The following is a 22,982-nucleotide window of genomic DNA, read 5'->3' as shown; positions in this document are numbered from 1 at the left end:
GGAACACTAAGCCGAAATAGGCAGCCCCGGATCTTCGTTCCTCCAGCCCGGACAAGCGCGCGTCTGCCCAGCTACCCCTCGATTGATGAGCAAATCGTACTCCAGCTCCAGTACTCCGTACTACTGTCGCTAAGCGAGGCACGGGCACGTGTTGCAGGCACCAAACCAGGTACAGTACTCCATAGGTAATCTACTTACTGTACATATGGATCTACCGTACGGGTCGCGCTTGTCCAAAGAACTGGGGTGGGACACGTGGACTCTAGAAATTAATTGCATCTGGTTGAAGGCTATGCCATAAATACTTCATGTTTTAAAACTCAAAAGAGGTCGTCGACATCAACGTCGACCGAGGGGAAACGCCATTCACCCGTTTTCCAGACCCGAACACAGTTCTAGTAGTCCAACTGACAACAACGTCCGCTGAATTGCACCCGGGCGTGGCAACCCACGTGCACGCTGGGACACAAGAATATTGAAGGCCATGTACACAAAGATGAGAATTGAAAGGAATAAGAAGGGGGTGAAGAACGAAGATAGAGAGGCATGAAGAAGAGCGCGAACAAAGGGGTGAACCGAACGTAAGACCAGGGAAGATCGAGTACACATCGTCGCAGCTCATAGTCGCTATGCCATCATTGCAGGAAATCTAGCAGGGAAATACCATTAATTCGACTGTCACTTGACAGAATTGCTTCGTGACAAGATCGAGAAAGCAGCGCCAGAGCCAGCCGACCGTCGTCGATCTACACGAGGTCGAATCTCACTTGCGCTACCACTTCTTCGTCTCCGAAATTCATCAAGGCCGCCGCGGCGCCGATTCTGAAGCAAACGGACGTTTCAACATTAGAATCACGCTTGCTGTACAAGGAAACCGAGGAACTCTTAGCCAAGACAACGACAAATCAGGGTGATGGAGGGCACCTAGCGTGATGCGATAACGTCACGGCTGAAGCATGACCACACAGGCAATTAGGGAAGTCCATCACTCACCGAGGTCGCCGTGTTCTCTCTAGAACTCCGCTCCGTCGATGCTCCTGAATCGTCCAATTTCAGGGCATGGAGGCGCTTTTGGCTATCGTGGGTGACCGAGTCGATATCATCCAGTTGAACGGGAATCTCCGCGATCTGGCACTGTGGAGGAGGCGCGACCCCATTCTTCCGTTCGTTGGCCTGTTCCAACACCTTCTCCCATCTAGTCTGCCGGCTCTGCTCCCGCTGTTCGGCACTATTCTGCCGCTCGTTGTACTCATGAGAGCATTCATCGAACAACTGGGGATTGATTTCCATGAACATTTTCATGGCGTTGTAGACCATGCTATGGATTGTTCTGTGCCGACCGGAGATCAGTATAATGGAGACTAGAAAGTTGCAAAGGTGAGAATACTTACCTGTTCCAGTGGCCTTTAGAGTTTTCATACAAAGGTGGAAACATGATCGGCAGGATGATCTCCACATTGTCACTGACAAGGTTGCAGAAGTATTCGTTGTTCCAAAAGTACAGTGCGCGTTCCGCAACCTTACCTACAGTTAGCTTTGCGACACATCACAATCTGAGACAGTTATCTCATACCTGGAAATGCGGACTGGCCACCGACTTGGCGAGTTGTTGGAACAAGGGCACCTGCACCTTGGCGAACTCGGCGGGGTCCATCACCTCGAAAATATCCTCAACTTCGTTGAGATACATGACCTCCTTAGTACTGTTAGTCTTAGGCCAGTAACGCAACAGTCCAAGAACGACCTATTTCCATATTAGCATCTGCTCGAGGCTCATCTCCGATAAGCCAGGCGTAATGGGGACACTCACATCTTCCGTCAAAGTCGAGTCCTTTTCGAGGAACTGAACAATGCAGTAGGCCAGCTGCGGGTGATACATGCTAAGACTCTTGACTTTGTGCAGCGGAAGCAAAACCCTGGTGAGGAACAGCTTGTGCTCCTCCTTCAGGGGAAGGGCAAATCCGTTGATGATGGAGCCAAGAATTTCCAACAGTTCGGCAATGCCGTTGAACCGCTCGGTCTCGTATGTGAACTGGAAGAAGACGTTGTTGATGGATCGACGAATGTATGAGCGCAGATTCAGGAATTTCCCGTAGATCCGATGCAGAGTAGTCTTGAGGAAATCGCGTTCGCGGGGATCTTCCGAGTCGAACAGCTCGAGCAACTGGAGGAGTGTTAGTGGCCCGAGATCTTGTTTTGACTATACAATGCGGTTGGGCGGCCTACCTGCAGAACGAAATGGTGATCGATGTATGCCTTGGCGATGTTGGTGTTGAAATCTTGGCTTTCGATGAACCGCAAGAAGAACTCATAGACCACCTGAATATGCGGCCACGCGACTTCCAGGACCGGCTCGTCCTCCTCCGGGTCGAAAGCCTCGCCTTGAGGAGTCACTGGAGGTGGGATGGGTCGGAAAAGGTTCTTGGCGAACATCTCGACGACTCGGGGGTACATCGGTTCTGTGATGACGGAGCGATTGTTGGCGATATAATCTAAGAGTTCGTGGAGCGCCAGTCTCTTGATTTCCTTAGACTTCATATCAGCCGTCGGGTCATTGAAGTCGAAAATGATGTTGCACTGGTCAATCTTCTGCATGAACAGGTCCTGACGTCTATTGGGTGGGACTTCGTGGAAGCCAGGGAGTTTCTCAAGCTCCCGCTGACGCTGGTCGGAGATATCGAATCGCGACGAATGCTGGCGCTTGGGGGTTCTGATGCCTTCGGACATGTCTTTAGGCGTCGTCTGAAGGCGATCAAAGACATGGGACTTCCTAGGAGGAGCCAGGTCGCCTGGCATTGTCTCAGCCGCACCGGGAGGAGGGACATGATGCTGCGCAAAAAGCACGGTTAGATGGGCTCACGAGCGACAGAATTGACGCGCACGCCATTCGGATCAGGAGTGAAATGACTTACTGGGCCACTTGGACTAATGACCACACTAGGAGCCATCGGCTGTCCCTGCTTGGTAGGAGTACCTGAACCACCGTTAACCACCGGTTGACCAGTGATGTTTCTTCGGCTGCGAATTGGAATACTAACCAGGGGGGTAGATTCCGGCCTGCGCAGAACTCTCCGGCGACTTTCCTCTGGTATCATTCACGGAAGTTGTGGACGAGGTCGGGGTGCCCTGGTTGGGGGAAGAAGATTGCTGGCCATGGTGAACCCCGAGGGCGGCGTTGTTCTGGGAGGAGGCGTGGGAGGAGTCTTTCTTCTTGGAGGATTTGTTCGCGTCTTTCGCCCTCGACAACTGCTCGTGCTATGGAGGTCAGCCCAATTCGGGTGGTCGGCCGGCGAAGCTGGAGGGAAATGGCGGAGGCGGGGAACAGCTAAGGGGCGGAAGGCGACGAGGGCGAACTCACCACTCTCTGTCTGAAACCCTTCATCTTGACGACTAAACGAACAGCCACATGTACTCGGTTTGGGGACTCGGTGCCAGTGCAGCAAGAAGCCGCACCCTAGCAGGAGGGATGGAGTCGGGCAGGGCGGAGGCGATTCAGGAGAGCCACGTCGGGATTTGTTTATGTCGGCCTAGGAATGACCACATGAGCATTTGCAGCCACAACACAACGCAGCATAGCGCTTGTTTCGAAATTCAGAGAGGCGGTAGTTTGCAGGGTTGGCTTGTAACAATTTCTTGGGAAGGCAGGCGATGGAAGGTGATGCGTAGTCGGATGGGGAAGGGTGGTGAGGGGAATTATCGAAGGCTTGGGACGCAAACGCAGCACCGGGCAGAATAGCGGGCAATTCGCAGAACAGGCGGTTGAGATGGTAGAGGGACCGCGGTGAGAGGATCGAAACAAACAAGGGGCGGAGCGGGAAGCAGAAATGGAACATGAAACTATAAGCTGCAGGACTTACCTTAGGAAATTCGAGCTGGGACAATTGAGAGGGAGTGAGGCGGGGAGAGGGGGGGGGGTTCAGGTTGTTGGGTGGGAAAGTGGAAAGAGGAGGATCGATCTCTCACACTGCTGTGTCTGTCTCTCTTTGGCGCGAATGGGAGCGGTATAGGGAACCGCAGTGCAGTAGCCAGTCAGTCAGTTGGCAGTCGGTCGATCGCCTTTGCCGTGGTCGCTTAGCGGGTTTGGCTTAGAGAGCGGGGGTGCAACAAGAGCCCCGGGGGGAAAAGAGAAAAGTAAATCAAACTGGCACGGTCAACAATCCACGAGGGGCAAGGAAAATGATAGTAGATAGATATGACGAGATGAGATTGTTTCCAACGGATCGGTCTGACAGACCAGATGAGACACGAGGCGGGGAAGCCAAAAAAAAAAAAAAAAAAAAAAAGGTAGCGTAGCGTAGCTTAGCTGTCAACGGGATGGAAGAAGTAGTATGAAGGTTTGGGGGGATCCTCGGAAGGGAAGGGGGTGGGTGAGTGAGTGAGTGAGTGAGTGAGAGCAAGTGAGTGAGGGAGTGAGCAAGTGAGCGAGTAAGAGAAAGAGGTTAAGGTCATCAATCGAATGCTGGGTTGTGGCTGAGGAGATGAGAAGAAGCGCTCGGACTGACTGTTGCTGCTGTTGCTGCTGTTTGCTGCTGCACCTGAACTGCAGTTGGTTCCAAAGAAACAGGCAAAGTGAATCACAGTGGTTCCGGTTGGTCTACAGAAACACTGCACTAACAGTCGACATACATCCAGTACTGGATGCAATATGAAGTACGTACTGGCACAATTTACTAGACATCTACTGTACCTATCTGTGTCGCGAAATCATCTGATGGTTTACCACGGAAGCACTAATGTCCAGCCAGATTGGCGATGGTCTAGTCTGTTTCAGACCGTCGGGCTTGGAGACTGAGGCTTTCCATTTCGGGATGAGTTTTTCTCCCCTGGCCTGGATTGTGATGACGGTCACGTGATATGCGGATAGATCCCACCTCCGATTTCACCTCGACGAGATGAGATTCTCCTGAATAGATGGTGATAGTCAGAAGACGGTAGTCTCTTCTGTCGCTTCTGCAGATTTGTATCAGGGGTCGGCCAGAATTCCCTTCTGTGTGGAAGAAGGTAAATCACAATTTTCATCAACTGACGTCACATGAGTGTGCATCTCTCCGTCGCATACTTTGGTTTACTCCACCGAAAATATATTGAGCACGCGGTCGACCATCGGATCTATAACCGCACCAGAAAACGTCATATCACACCCTAAAACACCAAAAAGAATCGCCATGACAGACTTCACGGATTCCAGAACGGCCCTGTTCTATTCCATCCCCGCTCGCCGCATGGTCAGCGTGGAACATCCTGCTATCATCAAAAATGTCGACAAAGCCCTTGATACCCTCCGCGGCGATGCAGGTGTCACGCGAGTAAGCAGAATAGCCCAACAGACTCCAGAGTACAAGACACCACCGTTTGACAATGCAGACTAGATCCTCAACCCTCCCAAGGCGGACAGCCCGGCCAGGCTCTTCCTCCGGCCGGAGGATGCCATGTCCAGACCGATGAAGTCGATCAGCTCGACGGCCAACAACATCCTGGTCAAGGTCACGGTGCCCAAGCGGACGGGTCGCAAACGCAAGAAGGGCTCCGATGAGCCGTTTACCGGGGTTCCAATCACCACGGGGCATGTGGAAGCTGCGCGACACAGCGCGCGGGAAGTGCTGCAGAGCCTTCGCGACAACGTCGGAAGGTATCAAGTTGAGCCGGTAGGGATGATCGAGCGGACGCATGTATTTCGAGGTGAGAACTTTTCTGCTTTATGGAATCCATCGACAGGCACTAAACGGAGTTAGGAATGCCGGACTTTGTCTTCTCGACGGCATCGAGCGCATTTGCAAACAAGTTCCGCGAGCATATCTTGCCGTTCGACTGTAAGCCGTTGCGCCCGCCTCCCAAGCACATGAAGATCAAACTGACCCTCCAAACAGACGAGAGGATGAAGCAATTTGACCTAGACATGACCAAAGGCATCACTTCGAACGTGGACATTATCCCTCCACCCTCATTCAGCCACGGTGACCTGCCCTTCAACTACATGTAAGCCCTCCCCTCCCCCCCAATCCTCCCAAAACCAAAACTAACACCCCTCCCCAAGCTACCGTCAAAATCCAACGATGCAAAAGTCCATCGACACCACCGGCAAAATCACCACCGTCAACACCCAACGCACGGTCAAAGTGCACACGCACCTAGTCCCCTACGACATCCCCGAAGTCCCCACCCAGCCACGGGACAACTGCCCCCCGGTCTCGACCCTGGACCCAACGCTCCAAGAAACCATCACGATCCTGCAGGGCCTCTTCAGGTCGCGACCCGCCTGGACGCGGCGGGGGCTGCGCAACGCCCTGCCGACCGTCGAGAAGCGGTACGCCCTACGCCACGCGATCCCCTACGTAGGCTACGTCTTCCGGTCAGGGCCGTGGCGCGACGCGATCATCCGGTTCTCGCACGACCCGCGCAGCTCACCCGAGAACCACATCTACCAGACCCTAATGTTCCAGATCCAACCGCGAGACGCCGACGTCGCGCGCGACGGCTACTTCGGCGCCAGCACTTCCGTAACCAACAACAACAAGGACGGCGCCCGGCGGCACGCCTACTTCCGCCCCAACGAGGTGCCGCAGTTCGACCCGACCGCCTCCTTCCACAACCAGCTGCACCACCAACCGGGTCAGCTGCCCACGGACACCCACCTCTTCACGGGGCAACCGCCGCTGGCCCGCGACGGCCGCATGTGGATGTACTGCGACATCCAGGACCCGATCCTCCGCAACATCCTCTTCCCAGCGGGAGACGGAAACCCGCCGCCGCAGGGCTTCCTCCGCGACCAGTGCGACGTCCTCACCGACGGGTGGTACGGGAACGGCACCCTGGCCAAGTTCAAGACCATCATGCGCCACAAAGTGCTGGGCCTGCTCGACGACCGCGCCACCGACGACGCCGAGTTCGAGCAGATCCTCGCCCTGCCGGACTACGCTACCCCGGAGTCCATTAACACTGACTTCTGGTTGAATCCCGCCACCGCCACCTCCAAGAGTACCATGATGGCTACGGAGATCCGCGCCATCATCAAAAGTGCGCCGGCGTTTCGGGAGCGGGCCGCCGCGGATAAGCGGGCGGGCAAGAGACGGAGGGGTCGGGGCATGGCGACGAGGAGGAGCGCGGCGGGGCGGCGGGTGCAGTTCCGGGAGGATGTGGTTGGTGGGGAGGAAGAAGAAGAGGTGGAAGAGGACGAGGAGGAGGAAGAGGAAGAGGAGCAATTAGATACACAGGGAATGGAGGTCGGGGAGGAGATGGGTGAAGGGGAGGAGGAGGCTTATGAGCAGGAGGAGTTGTTGGAAGCCCAGGCGGCGGAGGCGGCCGCTGCGGTGTCTGCTGCAGTTGAGGAGGATGAGGATGAGGTGGATGAGGATGACGACGAGGGCGAGAGTGAGCAAGATGAGGACATTGATACCTTCAGATGATTACGACTATCTGGAAGCTGAGATACAAATGAAGCACACGATAATGTTAACTCTGTTTCGGATTGTATCAAGTTTCATTTATTGTAGCTAGCTAAATTTAATCTAAGTTTAAGTAGATGATAATGGTAGGTATTTCGTATAAGACATTAGACGGCATGACGCATTCTCTGGCCATTAGCTGATACATGCAGACACAGGCGTTCATCGAGTTATGAGCGAGGGAAAGAGTTAGTAATATGAGTTGTCCAGCCTCGGATAAATATAAGTCGCGCGGTGTAGGTAGTATGGTCAAGGTAGACGAGAGAAGGTGGGCCTGTGAGCGCGAAGGGGCACAAGGGAAGGGTCGCTGAGTCGTGGTGATGTAGGTCGAATAGGAAAAGATCAACATAGAAAAAGAAATCAGAATGACAGTAGCCAGTAGGGTATCCATATAATGCACTCTCGAGCTTTCCAGACGCCAAAACAACAAACAACCGAATAACAACCAGTAGAACACCTTTTGCGATGCAAAGCGCGCATCAAGCGCTAATGAATGACTCCGCAGCTGCTTCATCTGCCTCAGCTGCTTCTTCCGCAGCACTTGCGCTTTCCCAGATCTCAATTTCAGCCTCCGTTGGCTCCGGCTTGGCGTCAGTGGTAGCCTCAGCTGGAAGGGAGGCCTCGAGAAGGGAGGAGATGGTAGAAACACTCGAAAGCTTGCTGGGGATGGAACAAGGGCTGGTGCGCGAGGAAGGGTGGAGTGGCGCCTTTTTCTCAGCGCCGTCTATCTCCTCCTCATCATAAATGACGACATAGGAGAACGCATGGCAATCATCGCCGTAAAAGTCAGCGGCATTCAGGTCCCCAAGAGGCTCTCGGGACTCCTCCATCATGACCGATTTGCGAGCTGCGGCGGCAGGAGACTCCTGCTCGCGAGAGCGTGGCAGATCCAATCCTAGTTCCACGGGAGGGACATTCTCCTTGCCACGACCCGAGGTCTCTGCTTTGCCCTCCTGGTCATTGATGTCCAGGACGCAAGTAGAGTGTTGCATCAAGTTCGTCATTTCTTCTTGTTCGTTATCAACATAGATATCGAACGCCCAGGAAGCCGGTGCTTTGGGAATGGACTGGCGCTTGGGCTTTGGACCTGACAAGGCAGCCGCGAGGGAGAAGGGGCGGTGAACGGATTTCCGACCGGTCGATTCAAGTCGGCTCTTAGCGATGGTGGAACGTCGAGAAGAAGATTTGCATGACTTTGGTTGAGGCGAGCGTCCAGCAGGCTTGAGAATAGGTGCTGACTTGGGAGTAGACAGAATCGGCTTGGTCGGCGTTGCAGGCATACGAGGAGCACTGCTTGGTTCGAGTGTGGTCAGAACCACGCGAGAGGTCTTGGACGGCTTTGAAGAAATCTTGATCGCTGGTTCGGAGTCGTCGTCGTCCATAGTCCGCTTCCGCTTGGTCGAGAGCTTAAGAGTGACTGGGTCGATATTCTCCGAGTCAACATCCACTGTTGGCTGGGTCTTCTTGGACAAGATGGCACCTGAACCACGGCAGTCAGTACCCCAATCAGGAGACGGATGAAGCGGAGATGATGGGTCACAAAACATACCATCTTGTTTGTTTTTCAGATTCAGCTTGGACCGGAGCAAGGAACGCATGCGAGGTGCATCCAGGCTGGCGAACGGCTGGCGAACGGCGGTCGGGGTCATGGTAAGAGCGGCCATGTCGACGAGTGGTGGTGATCGCAAGCACCAATTGAGTAGAACTCGTTGGAGGTGGAAGAAGGGGAAAGGGTGGAAGATGTAAAAATAGGAGCGAGCGACCGACAGGGACCGGCCGGGGCAATGAATCGGGCGTTGCAGTGACTGACAGACGAGTCTGTTTTGGTCGACGCCGTGGAGTTACCGGGCAGGATGGAAGGTGATTGGCGGCGGAGGATGATCGACGGGTTTAGGAGCGAATCGAGACAGCAATTGATGTGTGTGTTTCAATAAAGCTGATACGAGCTGGACCACGATCTCGTTATCGGAGCCAGCCAAGTCACTCGAGCGGGGGGGGGGGGGGGGGGGGACAGAGAAAGGGAAACGAGCGAGCCGGAAGAAGGAAGATATAAAGAGTTTCAACCAGGCAAGGGTTGCAGTGGGTGTGAAGTGGGTGTGAAGTGGGTGAAGTGGGTGAAGTGGTTGAAGTGGACGGTTGGGGGGGGGGAGGCAGGAGATCTGTAACGGGATAATCAAGTACGCCTCTCACGTACGTTGGAGGTATCTAGAAGGTCATTCCTGCCTGCACAGTGACTGGAACGAGGAAGATAGGGATGAGTGGGATAGTGGAAGAGTGGGAGGGTGGTGATGAAAGTGGCAGTAGTAGGGGGGGGGGAGCGAAAATGGGACCATGGGAGTCTGTAATGTATAAGTAGGCATGGAGAATGTGGGAATTGGGGAGGAAGTTGGACGGAAGTGAAGGAAGTCGCGTCAAGTTCGTGTTTATTCCTTGTCCCAAAAGGGTAATAGTGGTAACATTCAGTTAGTTCAGTCAATTCCGGTTCCAAGTTTACCTTCAGCTTTGCCCAGTAACTATACTTCCAGGCATTAATCACCACTAATGCAAGGCTGCACTCTCCATAATTGCCTGATAATTGGTTGATGCGACAGTCGCATTCTCCTCTTTCCCCTCCATCGTCTCGTTCTATTCTTCTTCCTAGTCCCTACACGTCTTGCTCCACCCCCCCCTCTCCACCTCGAGGCGCGTCGCGTTCAGCTTCAATTAAGTTGGCTATGGCCCCTCCAACCCCACGCTTATTATTGAGTTGCAGATCTAACAGCTACTAACTGATCCATTGATCTAGTGGTTTTAAACATTACTCAGTACTTCTACAGAAATCTTAAGCATGATGAAGTCAGTCTCTCACGATGGTTGCACAAGCTGGAAACCACCGTAGCCCCCACTGATCTTCTGTTCTCTGCATCCCTTCAACGCGTTGCCCATCACGACCCCCTTCCTTTGTCGTCTCGTCGCGTCTTCACCACCATTTCTCCTCCTCCACTCCTTCGGCTGCTCCATAGCGCTCGCTGGCTTGGCAACTCTGTCGCGTGTCCGTCAATAGTGGACCACCTCGACATCGGCTCCATCCCATTGTTTCACCAGCTGCATCCCTTGAATGCGGCGCTATTACCGGCGGCTACCAGCCCGTCAACCCATCCTCATCTTCCGCAGTATACTTCCCATGGCCACAATACAGTCCCTCTCCTCACCTAGTACCTAGCACCACCAGTTTCAACCTCTCCCAAACTCTCAATTGCATTACCGCTGAAACACGGACAGCCCCCAAATAAAGATCCTTACTCGCTGCACCTCGAGCATCCCACCTAACGGTCTATAATTATCACTACTTGACATTTCATTTCACCTCCCTCCCCCCCCCGGCCCCATATTCAAAGGGGAGCTATGCACGTTGCTACGCGCCGGAACAGGATTACCCCGTGAACCAGCCGGGCTCGCCGAGGAAGGCCGTGAAGCATTCCTCAGGGGGTTTCTTTTTATGGTTTCCGCCGGCTGTCGGGGGGCGACGCATGTGCTTTATACCCAGTATGAACTATCTGCCATGGCAGTGTGGTGGCGGCACTTCACATTCCATTCTTCGCGACAGCTAGTGACGAACCACCACCGCCCCTCTGCCCTCGAGGATTGGCTATGGCATACAGACAGACTCATACAGACATCCATGCAGGTCGCCCTGCTGATGATGCAGTCTTTCGGGGTTGCCACGGCGCCGCCGCATGGGGAAACCCGGCTTCTCGACTTTGATACTGACCGTGAAAGGGTACTGTCACCACTTGCTGCGGGGAGGAGCCTCTTCGTCTTTATGCAGCAGGATGGATCGGCCCAGAACCACTGGAAGCTTAGCAGTACTAGTCTGATGATGTGCTGTCTTGTGTAGTCTAAGCGCGCAGCGTGTGCCTAGTGTGGTATGGTCCCTAGTGATGAATTGCCAAAGCCGCCTACACCCTCTCCTCTTCTCGAAGTCTCCAAAGACCCGGGAATTGAACAAGTTAAGGAACCAGCCCAACTCGGTACACAGGACGGTGCATGCTAAACAGACCCCTATACGTGCTTGTCGTAGGCGGCATAGGCAACAGGGGACGTTCATGGCCCGCGAGTCGGGCTAATTTGCAACCTTGCATTGTAAAGTACGAGCTGCTGGACTATGATACAAACCCCGCCGGTTACTCCTCTTGAAACCCTTCCCCGGTTCGGTGTGCGCTCACTGCAGCTGTCATTGGCCTCGCCCATGAGGTTGAGAAGAAGGCTCCAGCCTTTCCGAGACAGCCAAGCTCCACCCTAGCATGTCGCGAAGCTCACTGGTGAGTTAGAAATCGCTGTATCTCGTCAATGCATTCAAACGAAAATGTCATCAAATCATGATGTGGAGCGCTTGTCTAAGTTATTATGTGCGTTATATTGATTGTTCTAAATAGATAGGTTCTCGTAGACTGGGAGAAAACAACCTGCGCCGTACACCGTTCATCCTCGCTGTGCCCGAAACCCAATTTGGTATGTAAACGAGATTCCGCCAAAAAAAAAAAATCATAATCAGAGAAGCAGCAGTCATGACCGTTCGCTGGATGTCAAACCGAGAGATCCAGAGGCCGAGAAAAAGCAGAGACATTAAACACCATGGCGATACACCTGGGTTCCACCAGAGCGGATTTGAACGGTATCCCGGCGCTGCATGACCACCAAAGCCCGGTGGAGGGCTTGTTCGGTGTATCCTCTGCCTTCCACGAACTCGCGTTTCAAGGTCGCCAGGCTCGTGCTCCAGCCGATGGGGAGACGGCGCTTCAGTTCGTCTTCGATCTTGCTGGCTTCTTCCATCATCTCCTTGCTTCCCTGGCCCTCACCCTGGTTGACCGCGTCCATGGTTGAGGCCAAGAAAAGACGGATGGCTTCGTCGACGTGAGCCTCCGTTGCGATGGGCGACAGGCTCAACTTAGCCAGCGATTCAGTGATACGCACAATGGCCTCGAGTTGACGGACGGTGATGGGGATGGACGACCGAGTGCCAGCGTCGACTTCGTGACGGTGGACCTGCTTCCGGATAGTGACAAAGTGTGACGACAGCTTTTCGGCTGCTTCATCGGACAGGCGAGGTGCGCAACGGCTGTTGTGTTGTTAGCATGTCTATTCATAGCATTCGAAAGATTGGTGGTAACATACGTGCGGCAGTAGCTGATATACCGCTTCATCTTCTCCAAGGGGACCTCTGCTTCGATCTGTTCCTCAATGCCTCGTCCGCCCATGTGAACACCCATGACGTGTCTGGCAATACTTTCGTCGCGGCTGCGCTCGTGGTCATCTCGCACAATGAAGATCATATCAAAACGCGACAGGATAGTAGTCTGGAAATCGATGTTCTCGCCCGGAGTCTTCAGGTCATCATAACGACCGAAGATGGGGTTGGCTGCAGCCAAAACAGACGTACGGGAGTTGAGGATCGTGGTGATACCGGCCTTGGCAATCGAGATGGTCTGCTGTTCCATGGCTTCGTGAATAGCAACACGATCTTCGTCTCTCATCTTATCGAATTCATCGATACAGACAACTCCGCCGTCAGCGAGCACCATGGCACCTCCTTCTAAGTAGAATTCGCGCGTAACGTGGTCACGTTGTACGGAGGCGGTCAAACCCGCCGCGGACGAACCCTTACCGGAGGTATAGATTGCGATGGGCGAGACCTTCTCGGTGAACTTGAGTAGTTGCGACTTAGCGGTACCGGGATCACCAAGCATGAGGACGTTGATATCACCACGAAGTTTCATCCCATCGGGAAGAATCTTCTTGGAGCCACCCATCAGCAGACACACAATAGCTTTTTTGATATCTAGGTTCCCGTAGATCGACGGGGCGATACTTCGTGCCAACGCATCGTACAAATCGGGACGACGACTGAGTTCCAAAAATTCCTGTTCTTCCTCCTCAGAGAAAACAGCATTGCCCTTGGCAGTATGGTCGAGATCCGTGCTGATACCAACAGCCCGCAGATACGGGTTGCGGATGGCGACTGCTCCATCCTTCTTTCCGCCCTTCGATGATTGATAGATTGAGAAAATACCCATGACTGTGCAACGAGAACCAGGTACAACTCGGTTGGCGAGGTAGCGATCGGCAGAGATGAGGACGTGGCGAGGAAGTTCACCCACAGGAACCTGATCAGGCGCCTCCTGCAGCTTCAGGACTTGCTGATCGACGAAGTGGCACTTCTCGTGCGAAACAACATATGGATCGAGCGGGCACGGCTCCGAGTTAGGATCGCCTGGCTGCTTTTCACGGCCACATTTTCTGGGGAGCTGCATCCCTGCGAATCCACCCTCAACCGTGAGATTTTCGGTATAACCACAGTTTTTGCATCGGAGATGCATCTGCGTAGCTTTGGACGATATCGTCGAGGCGCCAATGACGATACCCGGAATTCGCACGAGATGCGAGATATTAGTAGCGTTGAGGTCTCGGATCGAGATATGTGTTGCGGACGAGTGGAGCAAGAGCTGGTGAGGGGGGAGTTCGACGTCTCTTTGGGAGGGATATACAATGCGTCTGGTACATTCTTGAAGGGCTGCCTCGAACTGAAGTGGGTAGAAGTACTGATTAGAGCTGTCTCGAACTAAGAAGGAGTCGGTGAGCTTACGAGGGGGATGATGTTTGCAGGCTCGGTGGTGAGCTTGTGGGCCAGCTCCTCATTGTATGAGATCATGTGAGCGATATCGATGTCGCAATAGTATTGCTTAACCAAGACATTTTGTCTCAATTGGTCACTGCGATGGCAAGTCAATATCAAGATGTGGCATACAAGGCGGCGGTGTCAACATACCGATAGATAAATGCGTTATCCAACTGAAATTCCAATACAAACTCCCTCAATTTCGCTTGGATCTGACTGCGAGAGTCATCGACACCATCGACGCTGGGAGCGAGGACGCTCAAAGTATAGGGGGTGCGTCTATCCATGGTGGTGACGGCAGTGACAAGAGGTGGGGTGGCAGTTGTGATGAGGTGTGTAGGTTTTCGGTGTATCCCGTTGCGAGGAGAAACTGCAAATATCTTTCCTGAGCAACGGCACACGAATAGAACGCGTCGCGTCGGGACCACGCGTTAAGTGCGTTGGCCTAAGGCAACAGCTAATTAAAGCGGCGGGACAACATAGCCCCGGGCTCCGACGCGGCTCGAATAGGTCTTTGTCATCCCTCATCCCCGGGGCCTGGCGCCTTACCCGATCGGGTTCAAGCTATCATGAACCCCCCCCGTATCAGATGGAGCTGGGTGACGTTGCAGCAAGAGTCAATTGCTTCCAATTCGCTTCAAGCTTGCCCTCTCTTGCCCTCCAATCCTGGTTTCCAGTGGTCAACACTGCTTGTTAGTGTACTGCTGGCGGTCTCTTTCTTGCTAAACCACAACTGTCAACTTGTCATGTTCATATAGTGTTCCCCTCCCACAGCACGGTGACCGCGGGACTTGTCAGTCGCCAAATTGGCATCAATATGTCCTCTGCCAGTCCCCGGAAGTCGATTGACAGCTTGGCCTCAGGCGCCTCCACTCCTTCTCTATCTCAGTTTTCATTCACACAGATCGAATCCCCTCGGGTCTCATCCCAAAGATACCCCTTAAGGAGGGGATCAACCGCAAGCTCGATCGCAAGTACTGGCGGAATTCTGGATCCCTCCAGCCGCCATGGGTCCATCGCTGAATCTGGACAGAATGGTACGACTCAGCTCACTTCACTTCGAACATTAAAGGTTAACCTGATCCCTCAACGGCAGCAATTTCTACTCTCCTGCAGCCTCCGATTGTCCGCACGGGTCTTGTGCCTCACACCGCTGTTGGCACCGCCGGATACAAACCACCTACGACTCGTGACATTCCTCCAGTTACCTTGACCAATATCCCGCACGTTGACTCTAAAGCGTTCGAGTCATATCTTTCTCAAGTTGGCTCGTTGTATGATGCCTTTCAGCAAGCCAAAGAGAGCAATACCGAGCAGGAATCGCAATTAGTGCGGGGAGGGGGCAAGGCCTCACCGAAGCCGGAAGACTCGGATTCTTTAACTCCTGGATCGCGGGAACGCCGACCGTCAACTCTGTCGACTCACTCTCGAGCGACCTCTCCATATGATACGCGAGGCAGGAGGCGGTCATACGCCGGGCGTGGCCGGGGTCAAGCCGTTACTCCCTTGTCCACAATTCCCACAGTATACTTCGAGGATGACTTCCGTCTCGAGAATCCGCGAACGTTTGATGTGGTGTCGGAGAAATCTGGAATCATAACTTCCAAAGATAAATCTGAGAATGGAGCCGCCGTGGAGTCCGCTGCCACGGGGAGGAAGGCTCTCGCTACGAATGCCATATTACAAGAAAAGCTTTCATGGTACATGGACACTGTGGAAATTCACCTGATTTCGTCCATCTCCACCGCTTCTAAATCCTTCTTTACCGCACTCGGGTCTTTGCGAGAGCTCCATGCAGAAGCCGCCGACTCGGTGAAACGTATCCAAGTTCTGCGGAAGGACCTACAGAAGATTGACCGTGAAATGGCTTTGGGAGGTCTGAAGATTGTGAATCTGCGGCGACGGAGGGAAAATGTGCGTATGTTGGCAGATGCCGTGGCACAGCTCCGCGATGTGGTCGAGTCAGTTTCTCGATGTGAAGCGCTCGTCGAGAATGGTAACATTGAGGAGGCTGCCGATGGCCTTGAGGAGGTGGAGAGATTGATGGCAGGGGAACAGGCTACAGGTCCTTTGACTGCAAACAAAGAACAGCAACAGTCGAGAAGGACGATCGACTTACGGCGACTGAAAGCGCTCGAAGGTGCGTCCGAGGACTTGGATCAACTGAGATCTCGAATCGGTAGCGGCTACGAGAGCCGCTTCCTAAGTGACCTTCTCGGCGACCTGAGACAGCACGTTGAGAATGTACCATTAGATACTACGCTACAGAGATGGGGATTCTCTTTCCAGCGACAGCGTGGCGCACGCTCCGGCGCTGCGCAATCTCCTGCCTATATGAACTTTGATGAGCAACTGCGGTCGAAACTGCGCATGCATCTCACCGGTCTGGCTCGTGTACGCCACACAACACCTGCGGCGACTTCCTTCAAGACAGCAGTACTGCGCGAGATGAAGAGTCTTATCCGCAAGCATATGCCCAGCTCCAGTGACGACGACAGTGAATCAGTGGTGTCTGTGTCCACGCACAAATCCCAACAACTTAGTCAACAAGAAAAGTCGTCGATCCTTGCGCGCAATCTCCGCGCCTTGGACGCTCAGGACTCGTATGAAATGCTAGCCAGGGTGTATACTGGGATTAGTGAGTCTTTGAGAAGACTGAGTGTTCAAGTCAAGGTTCTTCTGGATATCGCCAGTGGATTGGGAAACCCTGTCTCGTTGGGTCTGCGCTCCGGTCCCCCAAGCCCAAACCCTCAAGGTCCGACTACTCCGGCCTTGGAAGCAGAGAGAACGGCAGCCCTCATCGCGCAAGACGAGATTCTACAGGTTCTGGACATGTCCAGTCTTCTTGGCCAAGCGGTTGACATTGCTCAGTCTCAAGTGGTTAAGGTCCTGAAAGTTCGCTCGGAACAGACATCTCAGTTGCCGATGGAAGACTTTCTCAAGTACTTTACACTGAACCGACTCTTTGCGGACGAATGTGAGGCTATCTCCGGTAGAGGCGGCGCCGCATTGAAAACGGTTGTGGGAAATCAGATTCGGGATTACATCAACCGGTTTGGTGACAGCCAACGGCGCCGCATTGTCGAAGTTATGGATTCTGACAAATGGGACGCACGGGACTTCGGAGAGGACGAGAACGCTATCCTGGACCGGATACTTAGCGCAAGTACGCGAGACATTGAGCTCTGGACCGATGCATCCAAGATCTGGCTGTCCTCGAACGGACGCCAGGAGCCGAAACCTACGGCTCCAGCCACAGCCAATGGTACAGGTAAGGAGAAGCTGCGGAGTGCGGTGATTGACGAGCAGAAGTACATCCTTACCGAATCCGGTGTCGCGATGATGAAGAGCATCGAAGAGTTCCAGTTCCTCATGGCGAATATCCCCAGCATGATGCAGGACATTGCGCCCGGGCTTCTGGAGTCATTGAAGCTGTTCAACTCCCGGTCTTCGCAGCTGATCTTGGGTGCTGGCGCCACGAGAAGCGCGGGCCTAAAGAACATCACCACGAAACACCTAGCTCTATCCTCGCAGGCGCTCAGCTTTATCATTGCGCTGGTTCCCTATGTCCGCGAGTTTGTCCGCCGACACGCGCCCTCGATTCCGCTGCTGGGCGAGTTCGACAAAGTGAAGCGGCTGTACCAAGAACACCAGAACGGTATCCATGAGAAACTGGTTGACATCATGGGGTCCCGATCTGCCATCCACGTGAATGCCATGAAAAGGATCGACTGGGATGCTTCTGCTGGATCCACCACTGTGAGTCCGTACATGGAGACACTGGCCAAGGAAACGGGCACCTTGCATCGGGTGCTGAGCAAGCACCTTCCTGACATGACCGTCATGATGATCATGGATCCTGTGTTCAAGAGTTACCGCGAGCAGTGGACGAAAGCCTTTGACGAGGTCAAGGTGACTTCGGAGGCGGCCAAGCAACGGTAAGTTATGACCTCCGCCCCTAGAGTACGGACGCAACTAACACAGACTTGTAGGTTGCAACGTGATGCGGAGCACTTCCAAAGCAAGCTGAGCAAGATCGACGGCTTTGGCGACCTGGGACAGCGACTCTTGGAGCTGGTGCAACAGAAAAGCCTTGTCACGGAGCCACGCGAGTCCAGCCCGGTCGACGGGAGTTCATCCAAGGGGTCGTCCGAGACCACTGACACTGGCCGCAGCCAGAAATAGCTATCTGGCTAGTGTGTACATTTGTCTTGTGTCAATCACCTGGCCTAGATCCCATTGCTCGGTGTACGGAGGCGGGAGGCTGTCTGACCTCATTAACCGTTCGTGCAGCGTACATAGAGTGCAGTCAGGAGACATACTTTCGCTTACTCGGGCAGCAGCTCGAGTGAGCCATTTCTTCTATATAGATACTTAATTGATGCATTTACATATCTTCTCATAACCTCTAGAACCACCCCTATCCAGGCCCCATGAATTCCACACTTAGAGCATAACTCGGTCAAATGCATCATCCCCTCAAAATACTTGAATCTATTCGCAATACTCAACTCCAACACCAAACCACAACATCCCGACCCAGATGCCGGGACAATAGCCTAATCTACAGGTACTTTATATATCAGCAACACTAATTAGTAGTCCTCTCCTAGCTGAGGTAAGTGTACAAGTACTACGCAACAACCCTCACCCCACCACATCAACCCAGAACAATAGAAGAGAAAACCCAATGAACAGCAAAGTCCATTAATCTAAGCCCCTAACCAGTAGGCACCGTCGTCGTAGCCAGACGATCAATCAATCAATCAATCAATCAATCATCACCACATCATAAAAAGAAGTATATCATACAAAATCGAGGATATCACATATCCCCATTGCAACCGCATCAAGCGTAAGTTATTTGAAAAACCATCCCCCGAACTCCAATCCACCCCATGTATATGACCTTTTCTCTCAAGGCCATACAATGGAGGATTTCAGAATGCAAATCATAAACGGTTCTGCGCCTACTGGCCGGGGAGGGCACCGAGACCCTTCTTGTCGCCGACGGTCTTGGGCTCGTGGCCGCCCTTGCCGCTGCCGAACTTGTTGGGGCCGGAGCTGCCCTGGGCGCTGAGGAAGCCGCTGGCCTGGCCGGATTCTTCGGGGAGGGGGGCGGTGCGCTGGGCGCGGTTGAGGGTGTCGTTCTTTGGGGGTTTTTAGTCGTGGTTCCTTTCGAAGTTGTATCAAGAAGGGGAAGGGGAGCATACGTCAGGGTTGGTGCCGTGGACCTTGGTCTGGCCGGCCTCAATGGCGTTGTCGCTGCGGGGGACACCGTCGTCGTATTCAGCTCCGCGAGGCATTCTGTGTGTGGTTTTTGGGGTGGTAGGAAGAAAGGTAGAGTGGTGGTTTGGGTTGGTTTGGTTTGGCTGCTGGGTTGATGTGAGCTTATTGCTGCGCGTTACTCTGGAAAGTCGTGGATGACTTACTGTAGTCTGAGAGTTTGGTAGTCGTTGTCTTGTGATTATGATAATGGCAGTCAAGCTGGAAAGCAAGGGATCTTATATGCTGAGTCTGGCGGTGATGTGTTCATTGATTCTGGGATGAGCACCGTCGAGTGCTGACAGCATCATGAAGTCATGCTCCCCACCCAATGACTTCATGGGCTCCGGTCTGAGATCAGGTACAGTCGGTCTCACTCTTCCATTCTCTTCGCTGCGTGTGAGACATGGTAGTGATCGGCGAGGAGGTCAGAGATGCCGATACTATGTACATCGGATTTTATTGCGCAATCAACTGAGGGTGGACTATCTGCGTGACTGATGTGGTTGTAGGCTGGCTGGCGAGCGGAAAGTGTGAGTCCCAGTACGGGATCCGGAATTGGGAGGCGAGAGTCCGAGGGTCGGGTTTCCTGCAGGTGGAAGGGAAACAAAAAAGGGTCGGGTTACACTGAAGGGATCCTTTGAGAGACCTTCGATTTGATCTAGATCTCAATGATCTTGAATCTGAGTATCCTCATGTTAAGGTTCGCACACCGATAATTCATGAAAAGATGGGAAGTAATGTTACCGCTGGTTTGGCTGTCCAGACTCAAGGCCCAGACCCCACGCTGGCCAGTTGGCGCCCGTGCCGTTTTGTGGTTGAGATTCAAACTCCAGGACTACATGTAGTATCACCCTCATACCTTCTCTGTGTCTCTTTGTTCCAGCTATTTCTCCCCAATCCCTTCCATGTTTGCGACACAAACATGTATGAAGCTCTTATGTTGGATTGCCCTTACACAACCACAGTCCCCGAGCTTCACATACCTCCCACCCTATGATATATAACCTACGACACTACAACCATTCGTTCCAGCTAATAACCCATGAGAACACAAGCCACAATCCTAATCCAAACCCAGCAGCCTAAGCACCCCCTTTCCCCTCTGTGTACTCTCACCCACTCCCATCCAGACACAACCCTCCGACCAATTCACATCCCCGACCAGGCCGCTCCCTCACAACCTATCCAACCTACCGTAGACCCAACTCCGGGGCTCCACTTCCCGCGCACCCTCGGCTTCAAAGCCAAAGCAACCCAGTCTGCGGTCTGCGGTAGGATCGCAACGGCAAGCGGTCGACCGGCTCCGACCCCGGTCTTCATACTTCCAATTCCTTCCCCCGCTCACGCAACCGTCTTGAGTCGGGATGAACCGGGGCGAGGTACACGGAGTCCGTAGGTAGAAGTGGTCAGGTTTCCCGAGTAACAGGCGACAGACGACGGGTGCCAAGTGGGTGGGTGATGGCCTTGGTTACGTTGATCGTGGACAGTACGGTACGGAGAGCGCTTTACCGATACCGCAAACGGCTTGGGCGGCGCGGCGGGGGAGCGAGCGATCGGGATTGTGAGCCGTGGGGGTTGCGCGCGCACCGGGGAACAACGGTTTCGGTCTCGGTCGGATGGGCGTTTGCGTTCTGCGAGGAGGATGGAGGACGAGTCGATGGTGGGGGACGGGCAAAGGCCAAGGTCAAGGTCAAGGCCGGGGGCTGGGTGGTGGTGGTGGTGGTGGTGGTGGTGTAGTTGTTGTTTGTCAACGCTTGGAGGAGGGGTGAGGATGGTCTGGATTGTTGATGGATTGGGGGGGGGGGGGGCATTGCGGAGTAGCTCGTGCGGCGGAGGCGGGCCGGTCGCAGCGTTGGCCAGACCAACTACTCGTACTATGAGTAAAAGGATGAGGTCTATCCGTCTCGACAAGAGGTAAGAATTAGCGGGCATAGTTACTATTTTGGCTTTGTTTTGTTCGGGGGTGTGCGGAGAAAGAGGGGTCATTTCGATGATCAGGATCGTGGGCAAATAGAGGCATTCGGGGACCGTGAATGCGATGGAGCTGGGCTGGGGCCCCCAGAGATCCAGCTGACAAGCCATATTGGCACTATAAAGGATCTGGTTAGATTGACTCTAGCAGAAAAGCTCAAAAAAGCTAAGAAGGTCGAGGCGGACGAGCTGAAGGTGCTCTTTAGAGGAATCTTCCAGATCGAGGAAATGGTGAGGGGCATCAGTGCAGCGAGGATAACGCGGCCGCGGAGATGGTCTATGATTTGGACGTGCTTGCTGCTCCGGAACTGGCTGAGGCCCTACGTGTAACGAGCTGAGATCTTTACTTAATACGAATCTGGTAATTGCATCCAATTCAAAGTGGACCTTAAACTCCAGTATGCAAGGGTATCTGACGACGTGACAAGAACCAAATCCAAGCTAATGCATTCCACCGACTCAAACCACGCCGGGGCCTAGCTTGGATTTAAAACACCCAACACCGCCCTAATTTAATCAGACCTGTCAGGCAGACAGCCTAGCGCCTGGGGCACTCGGTTGCGGCTGATCTGGACCCTCAGGCCGTTGAAGATGATATGGTAGAATAGATCGACCTCCTCGTTGTTCAAGTCGAACGACAAAGTGCTCTCTTGTGACTCGGATAATATACTCGTGGCTCTGGTATCCACACTCGACAAGCGACTCTCTGGACGAGTGCTTCGCGTGGAGGCCAGGGAGTGGGTATAAGAGCTCGATCGCATTGTAGATGAGAGGAACGGTCGTAGCGAGCGGATACTATCCGCCGGTTCGGACTCCGGGTCAGGGTTGACGACAACGAGCCTTTGTGGGGGTACGTGCATATAGCCGCCTTCGACGAGGGCAGAGATGCCGTTATAGTTTATGGCTTGCGAGTCGGGCGATATACGGTTGTTAAATTGTTTGATGTCCGGTTGAGAGGTAGGAGGATCGCTTGATTTCTGAAAGGACTTCCAGAGTCCCTGTAGGACTCTCCACGGTGCTCGACAATTTGATTTCGACAAAAGCCCCCGAAAGTGGCTCTGAATTTGCTTCATAGGCATGGCTTAATCTTGATCGATGGCAAAGTGGGTATTGGGTATGGGTGGAGGTTGGTATGGAGGACGAAGACCCGGCGCTGGTGGCAAGCGGGGGCGGGGATGAGGGGAAGAGGGTGGTGGGCTCTGACTGCGAGGCTGATTTGCGACTCGAGTCACTATCATACCAAAGATCAGGTGTGTGTGGGAATTGGGGAGTAACGGCGATCCACTGAGGTAGAAACATTGAGAATCTCAAGTCACTCATGGCACAGCGCCTACCGCGCAATTCACTTGATGATCCGATGGAGATGCCGCGCAGGACAGTTCCAGTCGATCCAGCTGAGGAGCAGCCCTGGCATTGTTAAATGTCTTGCTACTGAAGATCCAAGACAGAGCGGTAAGAGCGAGTTTCGGGGGTGTGTGAGTTGGAAGTAAATCATGGCGAACTCAATTGCGCGAACTGGTGACCACGAATGCTATTGTTTGTCGCTCGGAAGAAAAAGGTACCAGAGAGGAGAAGCACAGTTGTGAATGGCGCATGAGTGCCGTCAGCATGGAAGATTTGCAGCACGAGGGGTGGCTGCTCTGCAT

The 22,982-nt window shown here is 53.6% G+C and overlaps 8 protein-coding genes across 8 annotated transcripts; 2 read left to right on the top strand and 6 right to left on the bottom strand.

Annotated features, from left to right (window-relative positions):
- Window positions 1-420: 420 nt before the first annotated feature.
- BO82DRAFT_359602 (protein phosphatase 2A regulatory subunit RTS1) lies at window positions 421-3,445 on the bottom strand. Its single transcript, XM_025636615.1, has 9 exons — window positions 3,359-3,445; window positions 3,039-3,255; window positions 2,913-2,974; window positions 2,227-2,829; window positions 1,811-2,164; window positions 1,574-1,744; window positions 1,392-1,519; window positions 994-1,330; window positions 421-861 (listed from the first exon to the last, which is right to left on the bottom strand). Exons 1-9 carry the CDS (start codon window positions 3,380-3,382, stop codon window positions 853-855), a joined length of 1,905 nt encoding a protein of 634 aa, XP_025486150.1. The 5' UTR covers window positions 3,383-3,445; the 3' UTR covers window positions 421-852.
- A 1,609-nt stretch (window positions 3,446-5,054) lies between these two features.
- BO82DRAFT_437025 (transcription factor TFIIIC subunit TFC1) lies at window positions 5,055-7,487 on the top strand. Its single transcript, XM_025641162.1, has 5 exons — window positions 5,055-5,306; window positions 5,370-5,679; window positions 5,733-5,810; window positions 5,868-5,976; window positions 6,035-7,487. Exons 1-5 carry the CDS (start codon window positions 5,166-5,168, stop codon window positions 7,401-7,403), a joined length of 2,007 nt encoding a protein of 668 aa, XP_025486149.1. The 5' UTR covers window positions 5,055-5,165; the 3' UTR covers window positions 7,404-7,487.
- Window positions 7,460-9,450, bottom strand: BO82DRAFT_359600 (uncharacterized protein). Its single transcript, XM_025636614.1, has 2 exons — window positions 8,992-9,450; window positions 7,460-8,922 (listed from the first exon to the last, which is right to left on the bottom strand). Exons 1-2 carry the CDS (start codon window positions 9,104-9,106, stop codon window positions 7,922-7,924), a joined length of 1,116 nt encoding a protein of 371 aa, XP_025486148.1. The 5' UTR covers window positions 9,107-9,450; the 3' UTR covers window positions 7,460-7,921.
- Window positions 9,451-11,954: 2,504 nt separating this feature from the next.
- Window positions 11,955-14,430, bottom strand: BO82DRAFT_322972 (MCM DNA helicase complex subunit MCM5). The gene is made up of 4 exons (XM_025632781.1): window positions 14,248-14,430; window positions 14,065-14,191; window positions 12,597-14,002; window positions 11,955-12,540 (listed from the first exon to the last, which is right to left on the bottom strand). Exons 1-4 carry the CDS (start codon window positions 14,382-14,384, stop codon window positions 12,048-12,050), a joined length of 2,163 nt encoding a protein of 720 aa, XP_025486147.1. The 5' UTR covers window positions 14,385-14,430; the 3' UTR covers window positions 11,955-12,047.
- A 304-nt stretch (window positions 14,431-14,734) lies between these two features.
- BO82DRAFT_396488 (GARP complex component) lies at window positions 14,735-18,139 on the top strand. Its single transcript, XM_025638846.1, has 2 exons — window positions 14,735-15,134; window positions 15,194-18,139. The coding sequence occupies exons 1-2, from the start codon at window positions 14,915-14,917 to the stop codon at window positions 18,037-18,039; spliced, it is 3,066 nt and encodes a 1,021-aa protein (XP_025486146.1). The 5' UTR covers window positions 14,735-14,914; the 3' UTR covers window positions 18,040-18,139.
- Window positions 18,140-18,879: 740 nt separating this feature from the next.
- Window positions 18,880-19,567, bottom strand: BO82DRAFT_220880 (uncharacterized protein). The gene is made up of 3 exons (XM_025630774.1): window positions 19,530-19,567; window positions 19,311-19,469; window positions 18,880-19,247 (listed from the first exon to the last, which is right to left on the bottom strand). Exons 2-3 carry the CDS (start codon window positions 19,401-19,403, stop codon window positions 19,068-19,070), a joined length of 273 nt encoding a protein of 90 aa, XP_025486145.1. The 5' UTR covers window positions 19,404-19,469; window positions 19,530-19,567; the 3' UTR covers window positions 18,880-19,067.
- Window positions 19,568-20,213: 646 nt separating this feature from the next.
- On the bottom strand, window positions 20,214-21,447 carry BO82DRAFT_437020 (uncharacterized protein; the record flags this gene model as incomplete). Its single annotated transcript, XM_025641161.1, has 1 exon — window positions 20,214-21,447. One exon carries the CDS (start codon window positions 21,445-21,447, stop codon window positions 20,707-20,709), a length of 741 nt encoding a protein of 246 aa, XP_025486144.1. The 3' UTR covers window positions 20,214-20,706.
- Window positions 21,448-21,848: 401 nt separating this feature from the next.
- On the bottom strand, window positions 21,849-22,415 carry BO82DRAFT_407568 (uncharacterized protein; the record flags this gene model as incomplete). Its single annotated transcript, XM_025639639.1, has 1 exon — window positions 21,849-22,415. One exon carries the CDS (start codon window positions 22,413-22,415, stop codon window positions 21,849-21,851), a length of 567 nt encoding a protein of 188 aa, XP_025486143.1.
- Between the last annotated feature and the right edge of the window lie 567 nt (window positions 22,416-22,982).

The sequence above is a fragment of the Aspergillus uvarum genome (genome assembly GCF_003184745.1).
Source record: "Aspergillus uvarum CBS 121591 unplaced genomic scaffold BO82scaffold_99, whole genome shotgun sequence".
In the NCBI taxonomy this organism is placed as follows: Eukaryota; Fungi; Ascomycota; class Eurotiomycetes; order Eurotiales; family Aspergillaceae; genus Aspergillus; species Aspergillus uvarum.
This window is presented reverse-complemented; position numbering and strand designations above follow the sequence as displayed.

Coding starts and splice junctions, on each gene's coding strand:
- BO82DRAFT_396488 (XM_025638846.1), top strand. CDS start 14,915: ATGTCCTCTGCCAGTCCCCGGAAGTCGATTGACAGCTTGGCCTCAGGC. Junction 15,135..15,193: donor CGCTGAATCTGGACAGAATG/GTACGACTCAGC, acceptor CCTCAACGGCAG/CAATTTCTACTCTCCTGCAG.
- BO82DRAFT_322972 (XM_025632781.1), bottom strand. CDS start 14,384: ATGGATAGACGCACCCCCTATACTTTGAGCGTCCTCGCTCCCAGCGTC. Junction 14,192..14,247: donor GATAACGCATTTATCTATCG/GTATGTTGACAC, acceptor TTGCCATCGCAG/TGACCAATTGAGACAAAATG. Junction 12,541..12,596: donor TATATCAGCTACTGCCGCAC/GTATGTTACCAC, acceptor ACAACACAACAG/CCGTTGCGCACCTCGCCTGT.
- BO82DRAFT_220880 (XM_025630774.1), bottom strand. CDS start 19,403: ATGCCTCGCGGAGCTGAATACGACGACGGTGTCCCCCGCAGCGACAAC. Junction 19,248..19,310: donor TCCACGGCACCAACCCTGAC/GTATGCTCCCCT, acceptor AAACCCCCAAAG/AACGACACCCTCAACCGCGC.
- BO82DRAFT_437025 (XM_025641162.1), top strand. CDS start 5,166: ATGACAGACTTCACGGATTCCAGAACGGCCCTGTTCTATTCCATCCCC. Junction 5,811..5,867: donor GCATATCTTGCCGTTCGACT/GTAAGCCGTTGC, acceptor CCCTCCAAACAG/ACGAGAGGATGAAGCAATTT. Junction 5,977..6,034: donor GACCTGCCCTTCAACTACAT/GTAAGCCCTCCC, acceptor CCCCTCCCCAAG/CTACCGTCAAAATCCAACGA.
- BO82DRAFT_359600 (XM_025636614.1), bottom strand. CDS start 9,106: ATGGCCGCTCTTACCATGACCCCGACCGCCGTTCGCCAGCCGTTCGCC. Junction 8,923..8,991: donor TCTGAAAAACAAACAAGATG/GTATGTTTTGTG, acceptor GCCGTGGTTCAG/GTGCCATCTTGTCCAAGAAG.
- BO82DRAFT_359602 (XM_025636615.1), bottom strand. CDS start 3,382: ATGAAGGGTTTCAGACAGAGAGTG. Junction 2,975..3,038: donor GGCCGGAATCTACCCCCCTG/GTTAGTATTCCA, acceptor ACGGTGGTTCAG/GTACTCCTACCAAGCAGGGA. Junction 2,165..2,226: donor ATCACCATTTCGTTCTGCAG/GTAGGCCGCCCA, acceptor ACACTCCTCCAG/TTGCTCGAGCTGTTCGACTC.